The 23,595-nt window shown below is 43.8% G+C and overlaps 2 protein-coding genes and 2 long non-coding RNA genes across 5 annotated transcripts in view; 3 read left to right on the forward strand and 1 right to left on the reverse strand.

Moving 5' to 3' along the window:
* The window catches only part of LOC134188338 (uncharacterized), a 3,157-nt gene extending 651 nt beyond the window's left edge, over positions 1 to 2,506 (forward strand). Inside the window, exon 3 of the mRNA XM_062656533.1 lies at positions 1 to 2,506. This exon is cut by the window's left edge and continues 186 nt beyond it. Coding sequence (XP_062512517.1) covers positions 1 to 2,357 — 2,357 coding nt within the window. The 3' untranslated portion in view covers positions 2,358 to 2,506.
* A 2,027-nt stretch (positions 2,507 to 4,533) lies between these two features.
* Positions 4,534 to 5,484, forward strand: LOC134188166 (uncharacterized). Of its 2 annotated transcripts, none has more exons than XR_009971283.1 (2): positions 4,534 to 4,975; positions 5,028 to 5,484. It is a non-coding gene; the product is annotated as an uncharacterized LOC134188166 (long non-coding RNA). The 2 variants fall into 2 exon arrangements; XR_009971282.1 differs by having other exon boundaries at positions 5,038 to 5,484.
* On the reverse strand, positions 5,412 to 6,533 carry LOC134188167 (uncharacterized). The gene is made up of 2 exons (XR_009971284.1): positions 6,478 to 6,533; positions 5,412 to 5,894 (listed from the first exon to the last, which is right to left on the reverse strand). It is a non-coding gene; the product is annotated as an uncharacterized LOC134188167 (long non-coding RNA).
* A 3,340-nt stretch (positions 6,534 to 9,873) lies between these two features.
* On the forward strand, positions 9,874 to 22,748 carry LOC134188339 (kinesin light chain-like). Its single transcript, XM_062656534.1, has 5 exons — positions 9,874 to 9,932; positions 9,982 to 10,019; positions 11,250 to 11,369; positions 18,558 to 18,683; positions 22,297 to 22,748. The coding sequence occupies exons 1-5, from the start codon at positions 9,874 to 9,876 to the stop codon at positions 22,467 to 22,469; spliced, it is 516 nt and encodes a 171-aa protein (XP_062512518.1). The 3' UTR covers positions 22,470 to 22,748.
* The last annotated feature ends 847 nt before the right edge of the window (positions 22,749 to 23,595 follow it).

Consider the following 23,595-nt stretch of genomic DNA (forward strand, 5'->3'; position numbering starts at 1 on the left):
AGGCAGAAGTGGTCGTTTGTGAAGCATGCAACTGGAGTGCTTTGCATGACAAAGACCAGCAATTTTTAGACAGACAAATAGCTAGAGCAGCGATCCGTGCACAGCATGCTTCTAAGGCAGGTAGTAAAGATGCCGACAATGAAGATGGACAAACTGCAAACGCTCAATTTGGCACAAACACAAGCAAGCCGAGTGAAGTGACTGCATTGAGTCAAGTTACTGCATTGAGTCAAGTTACTGCAATCAAGACAAACACACACAAACTAGACAAAGCAGCTGCATCTATTGGTGATGGCGAAAGCAGCACGAGCAACAACAAACTGGACGAAGCCATTGTCCTGACCGAAGGAATCGGTCGTGCTATAAAGCAGTTTCAAAGTGATCCGGATATTCTGAAGCAAGAAGAATCAAAAGTTTACCATACCATCTGGGATTTAGGAGGTCAGGAACTCCTACTTCCTGGTCAACAACAAGCCATCACACCGAGAAGTATTGTTTTTCTCGTGTTTGATGCAAGGAAGTTTCTCAATGACGAGGCCCAATCGTCCCACCGTTCTTCCCCTTATACAGAAGAAACCCCGATTCCTAACATGTGGATCGAAAAGAATTACGATGCTTTGTCTTTATGGGGATCTACAACTTTCTTGGCAAGAGGCGAAGGTCACCATTTAATTGATTCTCTTGACAAGTCATTGGCATGCGCATTGCCCATTATGTTCTTGATTGGAACACATATCGCCGAAGTCAGTCAAGAAATGATAGAGAAGCAGAATAAATTTCTGTCTGAGAAGTTTTTTGATCAGGAATTTACGGAGCACATCTACCGACCAAGCCAGCAGCCTGATGATTGGTTTTTCCGTGTTGAAAACTCGGTGTCTGATCCAGAATCTCCAAACGAGGATCCGGGTGTAGTTGCAGTGAAAGAAGTCATTGGAAAGGTGACAAATTCTGTGTCATTTAAAAGTTTGATACCGGCGACTTGGGCGGTGCTGGAGAAAATCTGCGATGGTCTAGAAGAGAAGATGGGCAGTGCCTTGTCTAGTGTCAATGTTATCTTGGCTTTGGCCAATCGATTGTGTCGTATCTCTGAAGAGAAAGAAGTGCGTGCGGCTCTGGTGTATTTAGATGACGCCGGATCAGTAATATTCCCTCAGAAGAGTGAGAAATTGAAGGATACGGTCGTCACTAAACCCAGTTGGTTGTTCAAAGTTTTTTCAGTTATCGCATCAGTCTATTTCCCTTCTGGGTTCTTTTGTCATCAGTGGCGTCGTGCCAAGAAAACAGGAATCGTTAGCTGGGAGCTGATGAAGGATTGCCTCAGAAAGGCAGGAGTAAAAGAAGAAGAATATGAAGTCGTATTGAATTTGTTGAATTGCTTCTATTTGCTCTCCCCTAAATCTCCACCATCTCAACTAGCTATTTCTTATAAAACGGAATACTTTGTTGCTTGTCTGCTGGAGTCTGACCCAAACTCACCACTAGCAGCTGCTGCACCAGTCAATCCTAACGATCTCAAACCATTCTCACTCATTATTTCTCCTTGCCAAATTGCATTTATTCTCGAGCAGCTGCATTTCAGGCTAATGACCTGTTGCATCGAGGAATATCCTGATGAGCCGATGTTGATACGTCACCACTCTGTGTATCGAGTTGAGCAAGATGTCATGTTAGAAATGGCTTATTATTCCAAGAAATACATCATTTTGACCATTGACACAACAAGACCATGCCATGAAATTGCTTCCGTATGTACAGGTGTCCGTCTGTTTATAACTGAAAAGCTTGAGGAAGTGAAGAAACCAGGATTGCCTAATTTCCACTTTTCAGTAAACATTCAGCCTTCAGGACCAGCTGTTCCTGTGGATCCCACTAAGCTAGTATGTATAGACGAGTACAAACCAAGTGGAGACACACCACTAAGAGTAAACATTAGCAGACGTGATGTGAAATTAGATCCAAATGAAAAAGCTGCATTAGACTGTTGGTTTTATGAACAGAAAAATGATGATAAAGGAACAGCACAACATCTAAAGTGTAAAGCAGACAGCAAGTGCACAAGTAACGAGATCACAACTGTAGCAAGGAAACTTTCTAGTAGTTGGCAGCAACTTGTTTCAGTTTTATCTTCGGATATTTTTTGTATCAACAAGATAAAAGAGATAAAAGAAGAAAACAGGGACAACTTATTTATGCAAGCTCGAATAGCATTGGTCATCTGGAGTAATGAACTAGGCGGTAAAGCCAGTCGACAGTTACTGATTGAGGCCATGCGTGTCCTTGGCTTCAGACTGCCAGCGGAAGAAGTCTTTGGCCAACAATTAGTTAAGTATGTTGCCCACAGAAATAATTGGGAGTGACTATAAGATTTGGTTGGCATCGCATGATGATGCAACAATTCATTACTGGGGTGTAGTTTGCCATGAACTAAACACAATGTAGGGTTAGTTTTTATCATTTGACAATCAGCAAGTGTATATATGGTTTATAATGATTAAATAAAGTAGGAGTTGGTAATCACGTGGTTTTGCTCTATTATATCTCTACTAACCTAAGTAGTTAGTTAGAGTCTAGTGCTGTAGTCTGATGTGGTGAACCCGAGTGTCTAACACACACTAGAATCACCCGAACACACGAGATATAACAAGTCTGTCATGTATGGAGAAATTAACACTGAAGAAAGATGGTTGTTGATTGTGGACAGCAAGTTGTTGTTATTGTTTTAGCTGCTACTGCTACTGTTGCTGCTGCTGCTGTTGTTGTTTTTATTGTTGTTGTTTATGCTCCTGCTGCTGCTGCTGTTGCTACAGTATTGCTGTTGTTGTTGCTACCACTACTGTCAGTACTGATGCCAGCGTGGTAACATATGTGGAAGATTTCGGTATACTATTAGCTTCATTTGTACTAGGAGGACAAAATGTTTTAACATGGCTTATAAGTTAGGGTTTCTAAATGACATTGACTTTTACCCAGTCTTTGTCTGCTGCTGTTGCTGCTGCTGCTGCTGCTGCTGCTGCTGCTGATGCTGCTGCTGCTGCTGCTGCTGCTGCTGCTGCTGCTGCTGCTGCTGCTGCTGCTGCTGCTGCTGCTGCTGCTGCTGCTGCTGCTGCTGCTGCTGTTGCTGTTACTACTACTGCCATGCCACGTGTCCAATGAAACTAATGACCAATAATGGCAGTGCAGTCCCTATTTTGTCTCTGTGAACTAGTCTACTGATATATAACCAACTCTCGTCAGTGGTCTACACAATGCTGTCTTTGTTTCTTTACCTAAACAACGTCTTAATAGAACAGATCACAAAGACTGCCTGTCCTTTCTGAGGCAGCTGTCTAACCTAGTGACCTGTTGGCATGCTGATGTCTAGTGAAATTGTATTGCATGAGAAATCAATAATTGATTGAGTATGGTTTGTGTGTGTTTGCCTAAACAATTGTTAGAATGGGAGTATACATAAAGCAATGTGACTATACATATAGGAACAGACGTCAACAGGGGTTTAAAAAATAAGACAAAACCCTGTTTTGAATGAGCAAACAAGTTCTGGGAGACAAGAATGACTGTTGGGATACACGAAGGACATTCCAGCATTTGCCAGAGTCGATGCAGTATGTAGTTTATAATGCAGGAAATTAGCTGTGTAAGACTAGTTACTATGAAATCAGCACAGCAGTAATCTACTGTATTATAATTTCATGTCTGCATTGTACCGAGATTGTCAGCTGCATACAGATACATGAGCAAGCTGCATCAACTGTCTCAGAGGCCACCACGTGAAGGTATGCTGGACATTGGCCTCCACAGTGTCTCAACCATGTATTGCCAATGTCAGCCTTCACACTGCTGCATCTGTTTTGGCCTAGCTACACATATTTACTCCCCATATTTATATCACACTGCAACCATTCGATCTCACACATAGGAATGGTGCAGCAAACACATGCAGACATACAACCGTCTTTTAGAAAATCAAATTTATTTCATACCAAAAAGAGATCAGACGCAGCATACAGACACCCATTGGAGGGTGATAGTTAGCGCATGCGCTAAATTTCAATTATTGTGAAGGTAAACTTAGTTGTATCTGTCATTTCTGGCTGCATCGTTTTCTCGTTTGACCACAGAAGAGACAAGTGAGAGCGAGTGACGTGTGAGAGGTAACATTCTTTTAACTCTCGCCATTTGTGGCCTGTTTCGTAAGAGAAACGACATCGACGCTCGCGGAGATGATCGCATATCGTAACAACGACCGCTGTTTGTCTCGCCTGCCTTTCTACGTTGCGTATTGACTGCAAACTTGTCTCCCTTCCTGTTGCTCTTTCCTATCTGTTTGCATTCTTCGTCTTGTGCGATGCGCCGCGTCGATCGGCGTGTCGGCTCGTCGTCGCGTCGTTTCGTTTCGTACTTTGTCAGTGTGACGGTTTGTGTTGCAGCTCGCAGAGTGAATGCACAATGGCAGAATCGACGTCGGAATCTCGTCGGACGAGCGAGCTTGCGTCGACGCACGACGCGTCGTCCGATGCGAGCGGAAAGGTTTGTTGTGTAGTGCCGTCACCTGTTTGGATCGATGTAGGTGTCGTAAACGTCTCGTGTGTGTGCGAGCTGTCGCTAATGCTCTCGATGTGAGAAATTTGTGTTGGTGGGGAGTGGGCGTGGTCGCTTGTAGAGTGATGGTTGAGCTTTTCGGCGTTGTAACAGACTGTAGGGTGCACTCGTGTCTCTCTGTATTGGTTGGTATGAATGGAAAAGGCGGGAAGTTGTGTGTGTCATTTTTATCTGTTTGTGTGCTACAGCTGTGTCTTGTTGTGTGTTATTGTAGGTGTGTGTGTTGGCTCGTTGAAACCTGCTCATCATCTCTGCTTGTTTCAAGTGTGACAGCGTCGAGAGCAAATACTTCACATTGAACTCTTCAGCGTTCACTCTCTGTCATAGAGTGCCGGCTCATCAGCAGAGAACATGTCCAATGAACACGTGACTATCTGTGTGTGTCCATATTAGTAGGTTTGTCGACCGATTTAATTGTCTGTGTGTAGGTTTTGAAAGGATGAATGGAAGATGGGTGAGGAGAAGCAAGGAGACGGATGTCTACAGCATGGGAGTCACCCTGGTGGAGCTGAATGTTTACTGTTCAATCACTTGCTAGGATCCTCATCAGAGAGATGACCGAGTGCATCAACTATGACAGCAGAGACTGGTCACACTGGCATGTGATCATAACTGATGGCTGTGATGTCGACTAAGGGAAAGAAACTGGCAACTTTGGGATGAGGATTTTCCTGTACAACAAGAGGAAAAATGAAAGCTGGACATTTGTGAGTGTGTGAGAAGGATATGTAGTGTTAGTATGAGTACATTAGCAAACTTTCCAACTGTGTCATCACGTGTGACAATAACTCTTCTAGCATATAGTCTCATGCTTACTGCATTACATCCTTGTCAGTCATTGGTATATATCACAATACAAGTACAGCAATAATTGTTATACTCTAATCTATCTAATCAGTATTTGCACTATTATCACAAACCGACTGCAACACAAACTCGAGCACAGGCCTGGCATACCCAGACACCATTTTCATGTGCACATATTCACCAAGTTAGCTTTTTGATCTGTTCTGTCTGTATCTCTTTAATAGGTTGCAGGGCCGTACTTGTATGTTGATCGTACAGGAACAAAATATGCAGCAGATGCATGACTTTTTCTGGTAGACTGAGGGGTCCGAGTTTTCCATGCGCACCACGTGTACCTTATGGGCCATCGAGTCCTGCAATGCCTTCTGCTCCAGTTTGTCCTGATACTAGTACTCCTGCTGTCCCATCTCTCTGTGCTCCACATTCTCTACAATCTCCATGAATTTTGTCACATGGTTGGTCCAATGGGTTCTGCTGGACCTGGAGTTCTATGTGGTCCACATTCAACTTTCAATACACAAGCGTACGAATACACACACACACACACACACACACACACACACACACACACACACACACAATGGACAAATGTTAAAGCCCTCCACATCGTTCGACGTCAACTATAGGGTCAGTTACGGAGACAGGGCCTCCATGCATTACGTGGAGGTTACAGGCCAGTGCTACAATCCACCATGAGCTAGGCCGGAGTCATCCAGGGGCATTGACTATGGCACAGCACTGGGACTGGACACCAAGGCCCACATGTTTCCGTCTGCTGCATGATGTTGCTGCCAAGCCAGCGGTCATGTCCACCCCAGTCAAAGACCAGATACTCATTTATACTTTTGAGTCGAAAGAAGCAATTGTGTGTAAGTTTCTTGCTTAAGGAAATTATGCAATAGGTTGCCATTACTGTGACTTGAACTTGCAACCTGGATGTTTCCATTCTCCAAATGCACTCTAACCAATTAAGTTACAGCACACACACACACACACACACACACACACACACACACACACACACACACACACACACCACGTCACATGTATCATTCTCCTATAATCTCTTACTTTGCAGCCACGTCTCGTTCTCGTTACTCGCCTCACGTTGGCCAAGCTGGGCGTTTAGGTAGTCTCGCGCAGCCAGCCCCTCCCCCTTTTTGACATCCGTTGGCGGGAGACGTCTCCCGCCAACGGATGTCAAAAAGGGGGAGGGGCTGGCTGCGCGAGACTACAACGACAACAGATTCTAGAACAGGTCTTGTTTGAGACAAGGTCGCCTAGATCTTTAAGAAAGCCGACGATTCGCATGTCGGAGACTGCATCATGACAACCAGAGTCACGATCATGTTGCACTCTTTAACACGCATGCGTAGACTAGTCCTAGTAACAGTTGAGCTGTAGATTTGTGTGTTCACGCTTCGTGTGCATGCGTTCTACATCTCGAGATGACGTTGGCTGAAGCTAAAGGTATGTTTGTTGGAAAGAACCTAACGAGTTGTTGTTCACTGTTTCTCCACTTTGTTTGTAGCTGCATATTCAGCTGGTAATGACTACCGCCACAGAAAGAATTTTAAAGCTGCGGAGGCATCGTATCGGCGTGCCGCCCAGCTATTTCACTCAGCCGGCGGAAGTCTCGTTGACAGATCATTTGGTTAGGCGCCGCACCGCACACTGTACAGTACATGTGTCCGTGGGGAGGGGCTTTAGCAAAATTTGCCGAGTGTGCCAATTTTAGTATGTGAGCCTGCAAAATATGGCTGCTAAAAACTTCTGGCCCACAAACGTCTTTATCCGATTCAAACTCCTCACACTCGTCGTCATTTAGATGTGAGTTTGCGTGAGGCTCCTCGTTGTTGTAGACCTTACCTGTGACCATGAACTTTGTTACGTGACTTTCCATTAGTAAGATGAGAGTTTCTTGCTTATGTTCTTTTTTCCTAAAAACGTAGTATGTGATAGTCGAATTTTGCGCACCAAAATTTGTCTTACTTTCCTATTATGGTACAACTGCATGAGCCCAATCATAACAATTAACTGTTTTAGACTACTTTCGTCTTGAAGCTTCACATCTCTCCGTCTGTCTTAATTAATTTGTCTGGCCTTGGCCAACAGAAGTTGAAGATGGTTATAGTACTTCCTGCAAACTGCTCTGTCCACAAGATACAAGATATCTGTCTCTTCTCAAACATTGTTTCATGTGAGCGCTCGGAAAGAAATTGTTGCCATCTCTACAAGTTGTTGCAGTTCCTTGCACTGCCAAGTAGTAGTCTGTTTTAGGGTTCAAGTGCTGCCTAGGTATGATTTCTAAAGTTGGTCATTTTCATATTCAACCCGCTGACAAAACAAGTAAAGCAAAAATTGCCACTTTTAGCAATGCAAGTGTGCAGTGGCCATAGAAATAAAGATAAACTGTTCCTGCATACAATTCTACAGATAAAACTTGCTGCAATATTATGACCGTTAACATGCAGAAGATGACCGAAATGCTTTACTAGTGACCCCTGCAAATAACTGAGTTTCAAACGCATGGCCCCACAGCAAATTTGACAGCCAATAATGACTGACTCCTTAATAGAGCGTATGTACGTGTTGGAAGATGTAGAGATCATTGATATTAATTTATTCCATTTTTCATTTTTGAAGCGCTTCATCAGGTGGGATATTGTTTATGTGAGCAAAACAATTATGCAGAAGGGGTGAAGTTCCTTGATGAAGCGTTGGTCATCGAAAGAACACTTGACCCTCAAGATAAACCACTTCTTGCTGCCAGTAAGTATCATTTCTGTCACTTTCATTATAATGAGTTTCTCTCACTAAAACATTAATATCAACCGTTATTGATTGTATAGATGAAATTTACATGGAGGTTTGTATCTAAAATTGCACATTCATTTATTCTATCAACAATGTTTATTAAGTTAATTAATTATTTATTGATTATTATTGATATTAATTAGTCCTAGAACTAAAACTGTGTTAATATATCAATAGTCATCAGATGGGTTTATAGAAGTGATGGATATTGTAATGAGAATGTCTTGAAATGATATGGTTGCAGACTTTGCTTTTTAATTGTTGCAAGTAATCACTTAGCAGAAGAGACACTCATTGACTTATCAGTTTTCTTGCTGGTCTTAAGGCCTGTCCACACTAGACCAGAATGGATCGCGATTCGATCGGGATCCGATCGGGATAGCGAGCGTCCACACTGCACTTTGAAAACGATACCTCCGCCTCATTTCGCTATCACGTGACTGATGACCGATGTGTATGTGTGGTTTCTTTGCTTGTAGAAAGCGTTGATACAGCGACGTAAGGCAAGCGAGAACAAAGACGAGTGAGGAGTGCTAGATGTTCCGACTACATGCGTAGCGTACGTGAAGGTAACGCCCACTATTTCTAGTTGGATTCAACCGATCGCGATCGAATCCACCTCGCGATGTGGATCGGACGGATCGCGATTGAGTTGCAAGTGTGGACAGCGTTGCGGTTGGATCGCGATCGGATCGCGATCCAGTTGCCAGTGTGGACAGGCCTTTATGTCTTGTGCATCAACAAGAGATAAGATCTCATTACAAAATGTGATATTATTGTCAGTAGATAGAGATGCAGACCAAAGGTTACTAGAACTTTAAATGATAATTAGACATGCAGCAGTAACGAGCAAATTGACTCATCACGTTAGGTGTTACTACATGTATATGTTTGTTTGTTTGTATTCTTGTTTGTTTATGTTTGGATGTGTTTGCTTGTGTTTGTACATGTGTGTGTGCATGTCTGTCTTTTTGTCTGTCTGTCTGTTTAGTACAACATCACAAACATAAAACTACGAGAGTTAATAGGACCCAGCTAGTGGCCCTTCAGTACGTATCTCTGTCTGTCTGAAGCTACGCGGCAGGGAAGGCATCATTCCGGCGTGTCTTGCAGCTGTATGACTCTGCTGCTGCTAGTCCAAGGCCCGGAGACAAATCACATGGTTAGTAGTCACACGTAGTCAGACCATTTCCGTTTCCATCTTCTTCACCTGCTGGTTAGCGGGTATCTGTGTGAGATCATTGATATTTATTGTTTATGTTTGTACAACACTTAATGAGTTTGGGTTATGTTTATCTGAACAAGGGCAGTATGATGAAGGACTCCAATTACTAAACCAATCGCTAAGTATTGAAAGAAAACTTGGACCAGAATATAAACCAAATCTTGCTACCAGTAAGTATCTCAGATAATCATATTTGTTGCTTTCATTATTATGAGTTCCTCTCACTATAATACCTCGTTTACACTGGCACATTCAACAAGGTTGGGACCACACCAGCTGATTGCTGCTGGTCGAACATGCCAGTGGAAACGTGACTGGGGCCAGGCTGGGAGTGGTTGGAGCTTGCTGGCTCAGCTCATTAAAATCAAGCAAGCTGGCTTGGTGCAGCATGGTCCCATTGAGCAGTGTTAACGCGAATATGCTAGATGGCTCACTCAGATATTGACAAGGCATGCACAGCTTATGTATTCTTGGACATGGCATGGTCTGATGACGAGTCATTGCATTCATTTTCATTGTTTGTCTTGTTCTAGGGACACAAACTGTGACACAGCAGTCATCATCAAGAGCAGTGAGTAGCATTGCTCGTTTCCTAGACTGCAAACGTTTGTAAAGAATAGCTGCGTTGCCTGTAGTCTGTAGTCTCATGAGCCACTGTGTCTGACACACCCAATGCCATCTTTCAAAAAGAAGAGACGGAAAGCATTTGCTGTGACGTCCATGTTTTACCACGTGACAAGGACACATGACAATGAGTCACACCTACCTGGCTCCCTTCTAAACAAGCAGTGTAAATGCATGCCGGTTTGTTCAACGATTCACACCTTGTTGGGAACACCTGTCTAGGCTGGTCGGTCTCAATTGTCTTGGTCATTGTAAACGTAATATAAAACGTCAATATCGATTGTAGTTGATTACACTATGTAGAGGAAATGTACATAATAAATTGGAGGTTTCTATCTAAAGTGCACATTTATTTATTGTATCAACATTTGTTTATTAATTAATTAGTTAATAATTTATTGATTATTATTGATATTAACTAGTTCTGGAACTAAAATTGTTGCCCTCCTGCCTTTTCACTGCATGCTTGCTTGCTTGCTTGCTTCTCTGCTTGTTGCCTGTCTGTCTGTTTGTTGGAGTGTTCAACTGGCTACATAGCTGATTTCATGCTTGTCAGTTTGGCTGCTTTCTTGCTTGCCTGCCTGCCTGGTTGCATGGCTGTGTTTATGAGTGGCTGCATGTCTGCTTGTGTGTTTGCGTGCAGTTTGCGTGTGTGCTCAACTACTGGCATGTTTTTGTGCTTGCATGGCCGGCTGTGTGCTGGCTTGCCTCTTTGTCTTATTTGTGTGGTTGTATATTTATCTGTCTGTTTGCTTGTCTGTCTGTTTGCTTGTTTGTGTTTGTCTGTCTGTCTGTCTGTCTGTCTGTCAATTTCATTTATTGAAACACAAACTGTACGTTACATTTCTAACACTAAATACAAGCAATGTACTGAGTTCAGCTTTAGTGTAATGCAAACTACTTTGGTAGTCTCTATTGTGTATGTTCTCATGTTCTTCTCCAGGGAAGACACGTGTCAGCTTGTGGAGGATGACTCTCTCTGTCTGTCTGTCTGTCTGTCTGTCTGTCTGTCTGTCTTGTATGTGTGTTGTAGATAATGAGTTTTTATTTAGATGTACTATGTCTAGTGTGTAGTCTCTGTTGAGCAGTGAACTTGTTGGGAAAGTCTAACAGACTGTGAAGGGAGACTAGGACTGGAAGAGATGAGTCATTGACGGTCGTGTTGTTGTGTCTCTAGCTCTTCATCAACTTGGACGGTGTTTGAGTGACCAAGAGATGTTTGATGATGCAGTGAGATATTTGAAAGAAGCCCTTGAGGTGAAACGTACTTTGAACAACAAAGAGGATACTGCACTGAGTGAGTAACTGTGAGCTTTATCTTGCCATAAATTTAATTTTTAATTTTATTTCTTAGTTTAGTAATAAATTAAGCAATAGAAGTATGTATTGTGTGTTTGTGTTAAGTATAATGTGGTGGCATGTATTGATACTAACACAGCACATTCATCTTTCTTTTTTTTAGTTTACAGTAAATTTAGATTGAGAGTTTTCTACTCTAATTGTCTATTTATCTATTCTACTAGTAAATGAAGCTGTGTTTACACCCTCGCTTCAGAGCTACGAGCGTGTGTGTGTGTGTGTGTGTGTGTGTGTGTGTGTGTGTGTGTGTGTGTGTGTGTGTTTGTGTACATGTGTGTCCATGTGTGTGTGTGTGTGTGTGTGTGTGTGTGTGTGTGTGTGTGTGTGTGTGTGTGTCCATGTGTGTCTGTGTCTCCATGTGTGTGTGTGTGTGTGTGTGTGTGTGTGTGTGTGTGTGTGTGTGCGTGCGTGCATGTGAGTTTGTGTGTCTGTGTGTGTCCATGTGTGTGTGTGTGTGTGTATGTGTGTGTGTCCATGTGTGTGTGTGTGTGTGTGTGTGTGTGTGTGTGTGTGTGTGTGTGTGTATTTATTGTAAATATTAATGTGTATTTTATAAATTTTGTTTACTTATCATCATTATTATTAATTAATCATTAGCTTAATTGTTCCTAGAATGTAAACTGTTGTTCTTTGAAAACACGTGGTTTTATCAATGTGATTAAAGATAATTAACTAAATACCATCAATGCCTCACACTACTTTGAATTGACACAGCTACGCAACTCTTGCGCTTCTTATCTACGTTATGTTTCAATTCTGCATGTATATGGCGCTCTTGCATCACTGGAAGTTAATAAATTAATTAGCTATTGAGATGGACTATCAGATCATTATCATACTTTTAATGAACCGTCCCCATCTTTCGTTGCGCTAATTCTTGTAGCTAGAGATCGATGTACGTCTCCTATCTGCATGGAAAATACTGTGAAGCGATCGACATCAGGTACAGCTAGCGACAGGATCCAGAAGAAAGCAGCGGCAACGTTTGCTACGAATCTTTCTTGCAAGACGACGTCGATCGTTCATGATCAGTCCTACTTAGAACATATTGCTCTCTTGAAGATCGCAGATGACATGCCGGTGGTGCGCAACGGTACACATGCATGGTCCCATGGGACCACAGCTTGGCTTCTTGAAGAACGATGAATTTGTTTGTTTTGCAATTCTTTTGTAAAAAGTAATGAACGCATACAACTATTACCTGAAGTTTACTCTGCTCTTGTCGGTTTGATGACAGTTTGACCGTAAAATGGGGTTTAGGATATCTCGGCTTTTCTGTCATTAGTGCGCGGGATTGTTACATTACCCATTGTTGGTCTCCCAAATTACTGCTGATTGGCTCAACAAATTCCCAAGAGTGATTCACGCTGACAAGCTAGTATATGTCACCTACATTTCGCGTCCCAAAATGATTGCTGATTGGCTCGACAAATTCCCCGAGCGTGACACACGCTTACAAACAAACATACGTAGGTAGTGACATACCGACAGACAGATCAAAAGTCAATTCAACCCGTTTAGAGTGAGCTTCTCGCGAAGCAATCCACCACATATTGTGGTGTCCTTCTTTACGCTGGTAGCTTAAGTAGTAAATGAAGCTGTGTTTACACCGTCGCTTCACAGCTACGAGCGTTTGTGTGTGTGTGTGTGCTTGTGTGTGTGTGTGTGTGTGCTTGTGTGTGTGTGTGTGTGTGTGTGTGTGTGTGTGTGTGTGTGTGTGTGCACGTGTATCTGTCTGCTTGTTGCTTGTCTGTCTGTCTGTCTGTCTGTGTGACATTCAAAGTCAAGTCCATTAGTTAATGACTTTGTTGTTTGCGAGGACTGATTTGTATTTAAAAATCCTAGCGTATGTACAAGTAGAATCTGTATGAGAATAAATTATCTGTTTGTCTGTCTGTGTCTGTCTGTCTGTCTGTCTGTCTGTCTGTCTGTCTGTCAAATTTTCATATATTTTTATACATCAAAGCTAATACAGGTGAAACTAAAGTAACAGCTAATGAACAACAAGTGTCACAACTACAATTACAATTACACAAATAACAATTAGCATTAAAAAGCTCCCCTACTGTCTGTCTGTCTGTGTGTGTGCATGTCTGTCTGTCAGTCTTTCTGTCTCTCTGTCTGTTTGCATGTCTGTCTGTCTGTCTGTCTGTCTGCTTGCTGTAGATTGTATTGGCAGGGGTCACTAGAGTAAGGATGAATAAACCAACCGTTTGTTTGTGTGTCTGTTTAGTGATTTGTCTTCCTGTGTGTCGTCTGTCTGTTTGTTGTCTGTCTGTCTACCACAGACTGTTTGTCAACGTTTTTGTTTCATTGTCAGTTAGTAGTCTGTCTGTCTGATTGCTGTTGACTACTTACCTTGACCCCGAGTTCCGCTTTCCGTTCCTCTCGAGCACTTTTACTGCCTGTACCTGTCGACCTGCCTGAGAGGAAGGTCGGCACTCATGAGGGGGCGGTGCCTGGTCATGGAGCCTCATGCACGCTAAAGACTGGTGCTTGGGGAGTCCCAGGCTAACCAGACCGGACTCTGTCCCAAACAGTGGACAACTTCCAGAGTTGATTCTGCCGCCTCCAAGCACCACCTCTCTCTCTCTCTCTCTCTCTCTCTCTCTCTATAATATGTATATAAACAGGCACCTTGAAGTTTCCAGAGAGCCTTGTCTTAGCCACTATTAGAATTAAGCACTCGGGCGCCCGCCCCCTGCGCGTTGATGTTGCTAGCACGCGTAAACGATGCCTTTTGTGTTTTCTCAACCAGTTATTAGCGTAACATGCAACAATACCTGCGTAAACGGCTACGCTGCTGCACGCAACTTGCTTGGCGATACACACTACTTCCTGTCCACGCTATCCGTATCTAGGTTTACATTCAAGCAAACAAGAAGCAACAAGTATGCTTGCCCGCGTGCCTCTACAGTGACGCTCGTGTTACTGACGCATTGCTGTGCTGTATGCAGTAGCCAATGTCCGAGAAAATTGTGCCAGCTCCCTCGCGTCTCTTATGTACCGTTGGTACGCATCGCTGCGCCAGAGACCCAAACTCCGAGTAACCAAGTCTTTCAGCTCTGTGGCTGCAGCCGTAGTCGCCGCTCCAATGCGAAAACTGTGGCCAGAGTACTACTTGCAGTTAAAACCGAGGACCGACCTAGACTCCCGAAGGTACGACACTAAGCGCTGGCGTGACAGGAGAGAGCCGTCGCTGAAGATAAAGAGAGGCCCCTGTGACGATCCCCTTCTTGCTAAGTACGCCAACAGCGCCGAGACCGGACAAAGCTCATTACCTGATTTTCCCAGGGAAATCATGGCGCCTCGTCTAAAAAGATCTGTCTTTGATTACTTGATGGCCACCCGAACTATCTGGGAGGCTTCCCTGAGTCGACTGACACGTCTGCTGGAGTCAGGTGACGTGACGGGTCAAAGTTTTGATTGAGTCGACCGTGAACACCCCAGCACACAGAAAACCAAAGAAACCGAGACAACAGGCTGCCCACAGCATTACCACATCGTATGTGATACCTGATGTGGACCAATGGCGACGCAGCGCACGAACAATTTCCGGCATTATTGGAAGCCGAGGGCATGCCGCCCGCTCACCCCAAATTCTTCTCACTCCGCGAAGCACATAGACAAGCCGGGTGAGAGGACGTGCAAAAAAGTCGCCGCGCCTCCGACAAATTAGGAGATGGCATACGGCAGAGAGATACCCTTTGATAGTGCTGTAAGCCAGGTGACATGTTTCCAGGTAAGCTACAAAGCAACAAAGCGTCTCTTTGGATACCTCATACAGAGAAACCTCGACGCTTGAACGAAGTCTAAGAAATGGCATTGGCCGCTTCTGTAGGCCTTAGGCGTGCTGGTGGCGATGCCTGCTTCAACAATCGAGAAACTGAGTTCTCCAGCTGGACGTCCGGTCCCCCGTGTTGTCTTCTAGAAGTGCTATGCAGCCCTCCGGTACCTGGCAAGCCACCATCGACAGCTGCGGACGCACATCAAACATTGTAGCGATTAGATTGCGTGAAGTAGCATCTGCCACTATGTTCTCTGTGCCAGGAATGTGCTCGGCGGTAAACGTAAACTGGAGCTCGGCTGCCACCAAATGCAGTAGGCGAATGAGACGCATTACGTGCTGATCCCGGCAGGATCCTTAATTAAACAGAACTTGCTTGCTTGTCCAGCTGCGTCCCCAACAGACTGCCGCTAAGACTACCGGGATAGTTTCTTTTGCCGCTATGCCCAACGCTCTGTACCTGGTCCCCACTTCAACTGAAGCCACCGGTGCTGCCAAAATGTGCTGCAGCCCCAGCCGCCTAAGGCGTCTGACTCCAAGCACACCATGGGACACACCTTGCCTAGGGCCGACAGCAAACCGATACCGTTCCACCGACTGGCAAACGCTGCCCACCACGCTATGTCTGAACACGCTTCCTTGTTTAAGCGAACAAAATGATGGAGCACCTTAGGAACCTTGCACAACTCGATTAGAGGGTGAAGAAATGCTCTATCCGGTTTGATCACCGCACACGCATGGTGAAGACTGCCGATCAGAGACAAGAGTTCCCTCTTCGTCCCTCTCCAACGAGTCGACCAACTCAACATTACGTCCTGCAAGCGCGCCAGCTTCTAATGGCAGACGAAGCTGCATGTGCACGGTGTCAATTTCAATGCCCAAGAACGCCAATAGTGTACTCGGGCCCTGAGTCTTATGCTCTGCTACGGTCACACCCAGATCCCGACACTTGGTAAGAGCAGATGCCAGGTTTTGTGTGCACTTCCCGGAACCGGCTGACCCACAAAAGAGAAAATCGTCCAGATAATGAATGTATGGCGGACGAGACGCCCCTACGGAACATAACGCACAGAAGTGCATCTACCACCGCTGAGAAAATCTTGGGTGCCGACCAAAGCCGAATAGCAGTGCTGCAACTAGGCTCACCGACCCACGCCAGTGCATACCAAACAGATTGCGGTCATCCGGGTGTATTGAAATTAGCCGGTAAGCGCTCTGGATATCCATCTTTGCCAGTAGCATTCCTCGCCCCAATGCTAAGATCCGCGTCGCCGCATCGTCGACCATGAGTACAACAACGAACAGAGATGTGGATCTATACCGTCGTTGACACTGTGACCGTGAGGAGAAGAAAGGTCCAAGATTAGTCTCCAGTTGCCTGGTTGGCGCGGTTTGGGAATCACCCTGAACAGACTGAGGCGAGCTGCCCTTCCGCTGAAGGGTGGATCAATTACACGCTGCTGCGCTCTCTCATCTTGCAAGTAGTTAGTCACGACATCCGCCTGATCTTTGGCTGACCTCATGTTTTTTCTCGCTGCTCGGCATGTGTGTGCTTCGTAGTCGAAATCAATTGGAAAACCCGTCTTTAACCTCCGCAAGAGCCAGGCTACAAACTCACGGTCCGGGTGGGCCTCAGACCTACTTCCCATCTTGCGACTGCTCGAGAGAGAGAGAGTGTGTGTTGCCTCGCCCGTAACCGATGCCGCCGTGGTAAACGCGAGCGGATGCCGCCGCGCCAATGCCAATAGGTCCGCCACGTATCTGTACTTGCCCGCACAGATGTTGCATGCCGCTAGTGCTTCGTCAGAGAGTTCAGCGTTACCTGAAATCATTAGTTATTTCGTATCTCCATTACTCGTCTTACTGTGCTAATGCATGCCACTGTGCTGTGGCCAATGGGCGGTGCCCACCGCTTCAGACCATGACTGAACCATGGTTGCTAGTAACTGCGCACGCCAACGGATCGCCACCGATATAGCCAATGAGACCATGGGAACAGACTTATCTAACACCATGGATCATTACCAAAGCAGACCAAGCAGTAACATGTCCGGTCGAACAAACCTTAGAACGAGTATAACCGACTAACAATGGAGCACCATCAGAATCAACAACACTGAAAAAACATGCCCTATATATCAGTCATCTAAACAATAACAACAAAGAAAGCATGCCTTACGTCTATGTGAACACAAAGGAAAAATAAATGCAAATCTACCAGCAAACGCAACAGCCACCAAATGGTCCGTTCCTTTTCCACGTCCTCTGTATAGAGCCTGTCTACTCCCGCCTAGCAGAAAGCTGGTTCGCTTGTGCCGATTCCTTCACGACTACTGACGCAGGTGTCTCTCGGCACTCTCCTATTTTATGGCTATAGAGGCCGCAGCGCAAGCAACCGTGCCGGTACGAACATTTGCCGAGTCTGCCAATTTTAGTATGTGAGCCTGCAAAATATGGCTGCTAAAAACTTCTGGCCCACAAACGTCTTTATCCGATTCAAACTCCTTACACTCGTCGTCATTTAGATGTGAGTTTGCGTGAGGCTCCTCGTTGTTGTAGACCTTACCTGTGACCATGAACTTTGTTACGTGACTTTCCATTAGTAAGAGAGTTTCTTGCTTATGTTCTTTTTTCCTAAAAACGTAGTATGTGATAGTCGCATTTTGCGCACGAAAATTTGTCTTACTTTCCTATTATGGTACAACTGCATGAGCCCAATCATAACAATTAACTGTTTTAGACTACTTTCGTCTTGAAGCTTCACATCTCTCCGTCTGTCTTAATTAATTTGTCTGGCCTTGGCCAACAGAAGTTGAAGATGGTTATAGTACTTCCTGCAAACTGCTCTGTCCACAAGATACAAGATATCTGTCTCTTCTCAAACATTGTTTCATGTGAGCGCTCGGAAAGAAATTGTTGACATCTCTACAAGTTGTTGCAGTTCCTTGCACTGCCAAGTAGTAGTCTGTTTTAGGGTTCAAGTGCTGCCTAGGTATGATTTCTAAAGTTGGTCATTTTCATATTCAACCCGCTGACAAAACAAGTAAAGCAAAAATTGCCACTTTTAGCAATGCAAGTGTGCAATGGCCATAGAAATAAAGATATACTGTTCCTGCATACAATTCTACAGATAAAAATTGCTGCAATATTATGACCGTTAGCATGCAGAAGATGACCCAAATGCTTTACTAGTGACCCCTGCAAATAACTGAGTTTCAAACGCATGGCCCCACAGCAAATTTGACAGCCAATAATGACTGGCTCCTTAATAGAGCGTATGTACGTGTTGGAAGATGTAGACATCATTGATATTAATTTATTCTATTTTTATCTTTGAAGCGCTTCATCAGGTGGGATATTGTTTATGTGAGCAAAAGAATTATGCAGAAGCAGAGAAGTTTCTTAATGAAGCGTTGGTCATCAGAAGAACACTTCCCCCTCAACATAAACCATCTCTTGCTGCCAGTAAGTATCATTTCTGTCACTTTCATTATTATGAGTTTCTCTCACTAAAACATTAATATCAACCGTTATTGATTGTATAGATGAAATTTACATGGAGGTTTGTATCTAAAATTGCACATTCATTTATTCTATCAACAATGTTTATTAAGTTAATTAATTATTTATTGATTGTTATTGATATTAATTAGTCCTAGAACTAAAACTGTGTTAATATATCAATAGTCATCAGATGGGTTTATAGAAGTGATGGATATTGTAATGAGAATGTCTTGAAATGATATGGTTGCAGACTTTGCTTTTTAATTGTTACAAGTAATCACTTAGCAGAAGAGACACTCATTGACTTATCAGTTTTCTTGCTGGTCTTAAGGCCTGTCCACACTAGACCAGAATGGATCGCGATTCGATCGGGATCCGATCGGGATAGCGAGCGTCCTCACTGCACTTTGAAAACGATACCTCCGCCTCATTTCGCTATCACGTGACTGATGACCGATGTGTATGTGTGGTTTCTTTGCTTGTAGAAAGCGTTGATACAGCAACGTAAGGCGAGCGAGAACAAAGACGAGTGAGGAGTGCTAGATGTTCCGACTACATGCGTAGCGTACGTGAAGGTAACGCCCACTATTTCTAATTGGATTCAACCGATCGCGATCGAGTTGCAAGTGTGGACAGCGTTGCGGTTGGATCGCGATTGGATTGCGATCCAGTTGCCAGTGTGGACAGGCCTTTATGTCTTGTGCATCAACAAGAGATAAGATCTCATTACAAAATGTGATATTATTGTCAGTAGATAGAGATGCAGACCAAAGGTTACTAGAACTTTAAATGATAATTAGACATGCAGCAGTAACGAGCAAATTGACTCATCACGTTAGGTGTTACTACATGTATATGTTTGTTTGTTTGTATTCTTGTTTGTTTATGTTTGGATGTGTTTGCTTGTGTTTGTACATGTGTGTGTGCATGTCTGTCTTTTTGTCTGTCTGTCTGTTTAGTACAACATCACAAACATAAAACTACGAGAGTTAATAGGACCCAGCTAGTGGCCCTTCAGTACGTATCTCTGTCTGTCTGAAGCTACGCGGCAGGGAAGGCATCATTCCGGCGTGTCTTGCAGCTGTATGACTCTGCTGCTGCTAGTCCAAGGCCCGGAGACAATCACATGGTTAGTAGTCACACGTAGTCAGACCATTTCCGTTTCCATCTTCTTCACCTGCTGGTTAGCGGGTATCTGTATGAGATCATTGATATTTATCGTTTATGTTTGTACAACACTTAATGAGTTTGGGTTATGTTTATCTGAACAAGGGCAGTATGATGAAGGACTCCAATTACTAAACCAATCGCTAAGTATTGAAAGAAAACTTGGACCAGAATATAAACCAAATCTTGCTACCAGTAAGTATCTCAGATAATCATATTTGTTGCTTTCATTATTATGAGTTCCTCTCACTATAATACCTCGTTTACACTGGCACATTCAACAAGGTTGGGACCACACCAGCTGATTGCTGCTGGTCGAACATGCCAGTGGAAACATGACGGGGCCAGGCTGGGAGTGGTTGGAGCTTGCTAGCTCAGCTCATTAAAATCAAGCAAGCTGGCTTGGTGCAGCATGGTCCCATTGAGCAGTGTTAACGCGAATATGCTAGATGGCTCACTCAGATATCGACAAGGCATGCACAGCTTATGTATTCTTGGACATGGCATGGTCTGATGACGAGTCATTGCATTCATTTTCATTGTTTGTCTTGTTCTAGGGACACAAACTGTGACACAGCAGTCATCATCAAGAGCAGTGAGTAGCATTGCTCGTTTCCTAGACTGCAAACGTTTGTAAAGAATAGCTCCGTTGCCTGTAGTCTGTAGTCTCATGAGCCACTGTGTCTGACACACCCAATGCCATCTTTCAAAAAGAACACACGGAAAGCATTTGCTGTGACGTCCATGTTTTACCACGTGACAAGGACACATGACAATGAGTCACACCTACGTGGCTCCCTTCTAAACAAGCAGTGTAAATGCATGCCGGTTTGTTCAACGATTCACACCTTGTTGGGAACACCTGTCTAGGCTGGTCGGTCTCAATTGTCTTGGTTATTGTAAACGTAATATAAAACGTCAATATCGATTGTAGTTGATTACACTATGTAGAGGAAATGTACATAATAAATTGGAGGTTTCTATCTAAAAGTGCACATTTATTTATTGTATCAACATTTGTTTATTAATTAATTAGTTAATAATTTATTGATTATTATTGATATTAACTAGTTCTAGTACGACGTCTCGTATGTGTCGTACACATTCTCTATATGACTGTTGTAAAGCCATAGAGAAAAAATTGCGAGCAGCTTGGCTTCTGTCCATTGCAAACGTGAGCTAACACGAGTTGTCCTTTGTCAAGATCAAGTAACTAACGCACGTTAATGACACGCATTGGCTTCCTTCTACTGAGTGTGTCGTGTAAACGCGGGCTGGAATACTGTGCTGGTGAGGCTCGGCTTGTTATGCTTGCTGGTGTAAACGAGGTATTAGTGTACTGTCTTTCTTTTTGACTGTTTTTCTGTTTATCTGTCTGTCTGTCTGCTTGTTGTCTGTCTGTCTGTCTGTCTGTCTGTCTGTCTGTCTCTTTGTCCGTCTGTGTATGTATATCTGTGTATGTATATGTCTGTCTGTCTGTTTGTCTGTGTATATATATGTCTGTCTGTCAGTCTGTCTGTCTCTCTGTCTATCTGTTTGTTTGTTTGTTTATCTGTTTGCATGCCTGTCTGTCTGCCTGCCTGTCTGTCTGTCTGTCTATCTGTCTGTCTGCTTGCCGTAGATTGTATTGGCAGGGGTCACTAGGTAAGGATGAATAAACCAACTGTTTGTTTGTGTGTCTTCTGTCTGTTTGTTGTCTGTCTGTCTACCACAAATTGTTTGCAAAATTTTTTGTCATCGTCAGTTATTAGAAATGGTGGACGTGATCTTTTGTGTATGTCAAACGTCTACTTATCAAGTCCAACTGGCTGTGTGCATTTATGTGCCCAAATAGACACAAGAGCAGTTGCCTCTTTAGTGCATACGACTTGTACACTAACGTACATGAAGGTCAATGCTCACTTGCAATACAAAATTGAATTCAACAGATCTGGGTTGATGATCGATGTGGATCAAAACCACTTCTAGATGTGGATCGAGACTGATTGCTATTGGATCTGGATCAGTCAAGAGTGGATTGTGTGTTGATGCAATGGATGACGATCGAATTGAGATGGGATCCTGATCCAGTGTATAGTGTGTATAGGTCTTTAGAAAGTGGGTCAGGGTGTTGTGCCTTACTCAAACAGCTTAGATGTAGCACTGCACTTTGCTAGACGTTTCCAGTTCTTTTAAATAACTTGTTTGTTGGGATGACTATTTCTAGTTTGTCTCATCATATATACATATTTATATGGATGAGATGCTAAATATTTAATTAAGTTATAAGGTGTGTACATTTGTGTATGTGTGTGTAAAAGTAATGTTTATTTATTATTGTTTGTTGTAATTGTTTACAAATATTGAGTAACAGTATTGTGTGCAAATGTTGTGTAGTGTGACATGTTGGGTTTTGTATTCTTTGCAGCTTTACAAGTGTTGGGCGAGTGTATGGTCAGGAAAGGCAGCTCTGTCGATGCTGAGATTCTACTGAGAGAATCTCTAAGCATCTACAGGACTGCCTTTCCCATCAACAAATCCATCATTGCTGACAATAAGTGTCATGATTGTATTGTTGCTGAAGATAATGTACATTTGTAAAATTGTTTAAATAGTGAACACACTGTAAGTCTATATCAGTTGGTGTATGTCATTCATTGTGTGTATGTTGCGTGTTCGTTAATCGTTTGGTCAGTATTGTTATGAATTTGGACATTTGTGAAGACAGCAGATCAATTTAGTATGGTAGAGTTTGGGTTAGTTGGTTTTGTTACATCAATAATTTTAGTGGTTTATTGATGTCACAAACAGTTAGGACTTGAGATAAGGGCAACTATGTTATGTTTTAATTAGTTAATGCAGTGTGTGTGTGTGTGTGTGTGTGTGTGTGTGTGTGTGTGCATGTGTGTGTGTGTGTGTGTGTGTGTGTGTGTGTGTGTGTGTGTGCATGTGCATGTGCATGTGCGTGTGTGTGTGTGTGTGTGTGTGTGCATGTGTGTGTGTGTGTGCATGTGTGTGTGTGTGTGTGTGTGCATGTGTGTGTGTGTGTGTGCATGTGTGTGTGTGTGTGTGTGTGTGTGTGTGTGTGTGTGTGTGTGTACATGTGTGTGTACGTGTGTGTGTATACGTTTGTGTGTTTGTGTGTGTGTGCACGTGTGGACGTGTGTGTGTGTGTGTGTGTGTGTGTGTGTGTGTGTGTGTGTGTGCATGCATGCGTGTGTGCATGCATGCATGCGTGCATGTGTGCATGCTATTTTTCGTGCATCTTTTTGTGTGTGCGTGTGTCTTTTCGTGTGTGCGTGTGTCTTTTCATGTGTGCGTGTGTCTTTTCGTGTGTGCGTGTGTCTTTTCTGTGTGTGCGTGCGTGTGTGTGCATGCTTGCGTGTGCGTGTGTGTGCATACGTTCGTGTGTGCAGCACGTGCGTGTGCATGCATGCACGTGTGTGCAGCACGTGCGTGTGCATGCGTGCACGTGTGTGCACATGCGTGCGTGTGCCTGTGGGTGCACGTGTGTGCATGTGTGCGTGCGTGTGTGTGTGTGTGTGTGTGTGTGTGTGTGTGTGTGTGTGTGTGTGTGTGTTTTCTGTGTGTTTTTTCTGTGTGTGTTTTTCACTTTGTCAGTTTGCTTGTGCTGTATCTACTTGCATAGTCACTGTTCTCCCCAAAAATCTTAAAAGGCAGAGCGGGATGCTCCATGAAGTGGGCGTTACCAATGCCACACCCACTC

The sequence above is a fragment of the Corticium candelabrum genome, chromosome 12, assembly GCF_963422355.1.
Source record: "Corticium candelabrum chromosome 12, ooCorCand1.1, whole genome shotgun sequence".
NCBI classification, from domain to species: domain Eukaryota; kingdom Metazoa; phylum Porifera; class Homoscleromorpha; order Homosclerophorida; family Plakinidae; genus Corticium; species Corticium candelabrum.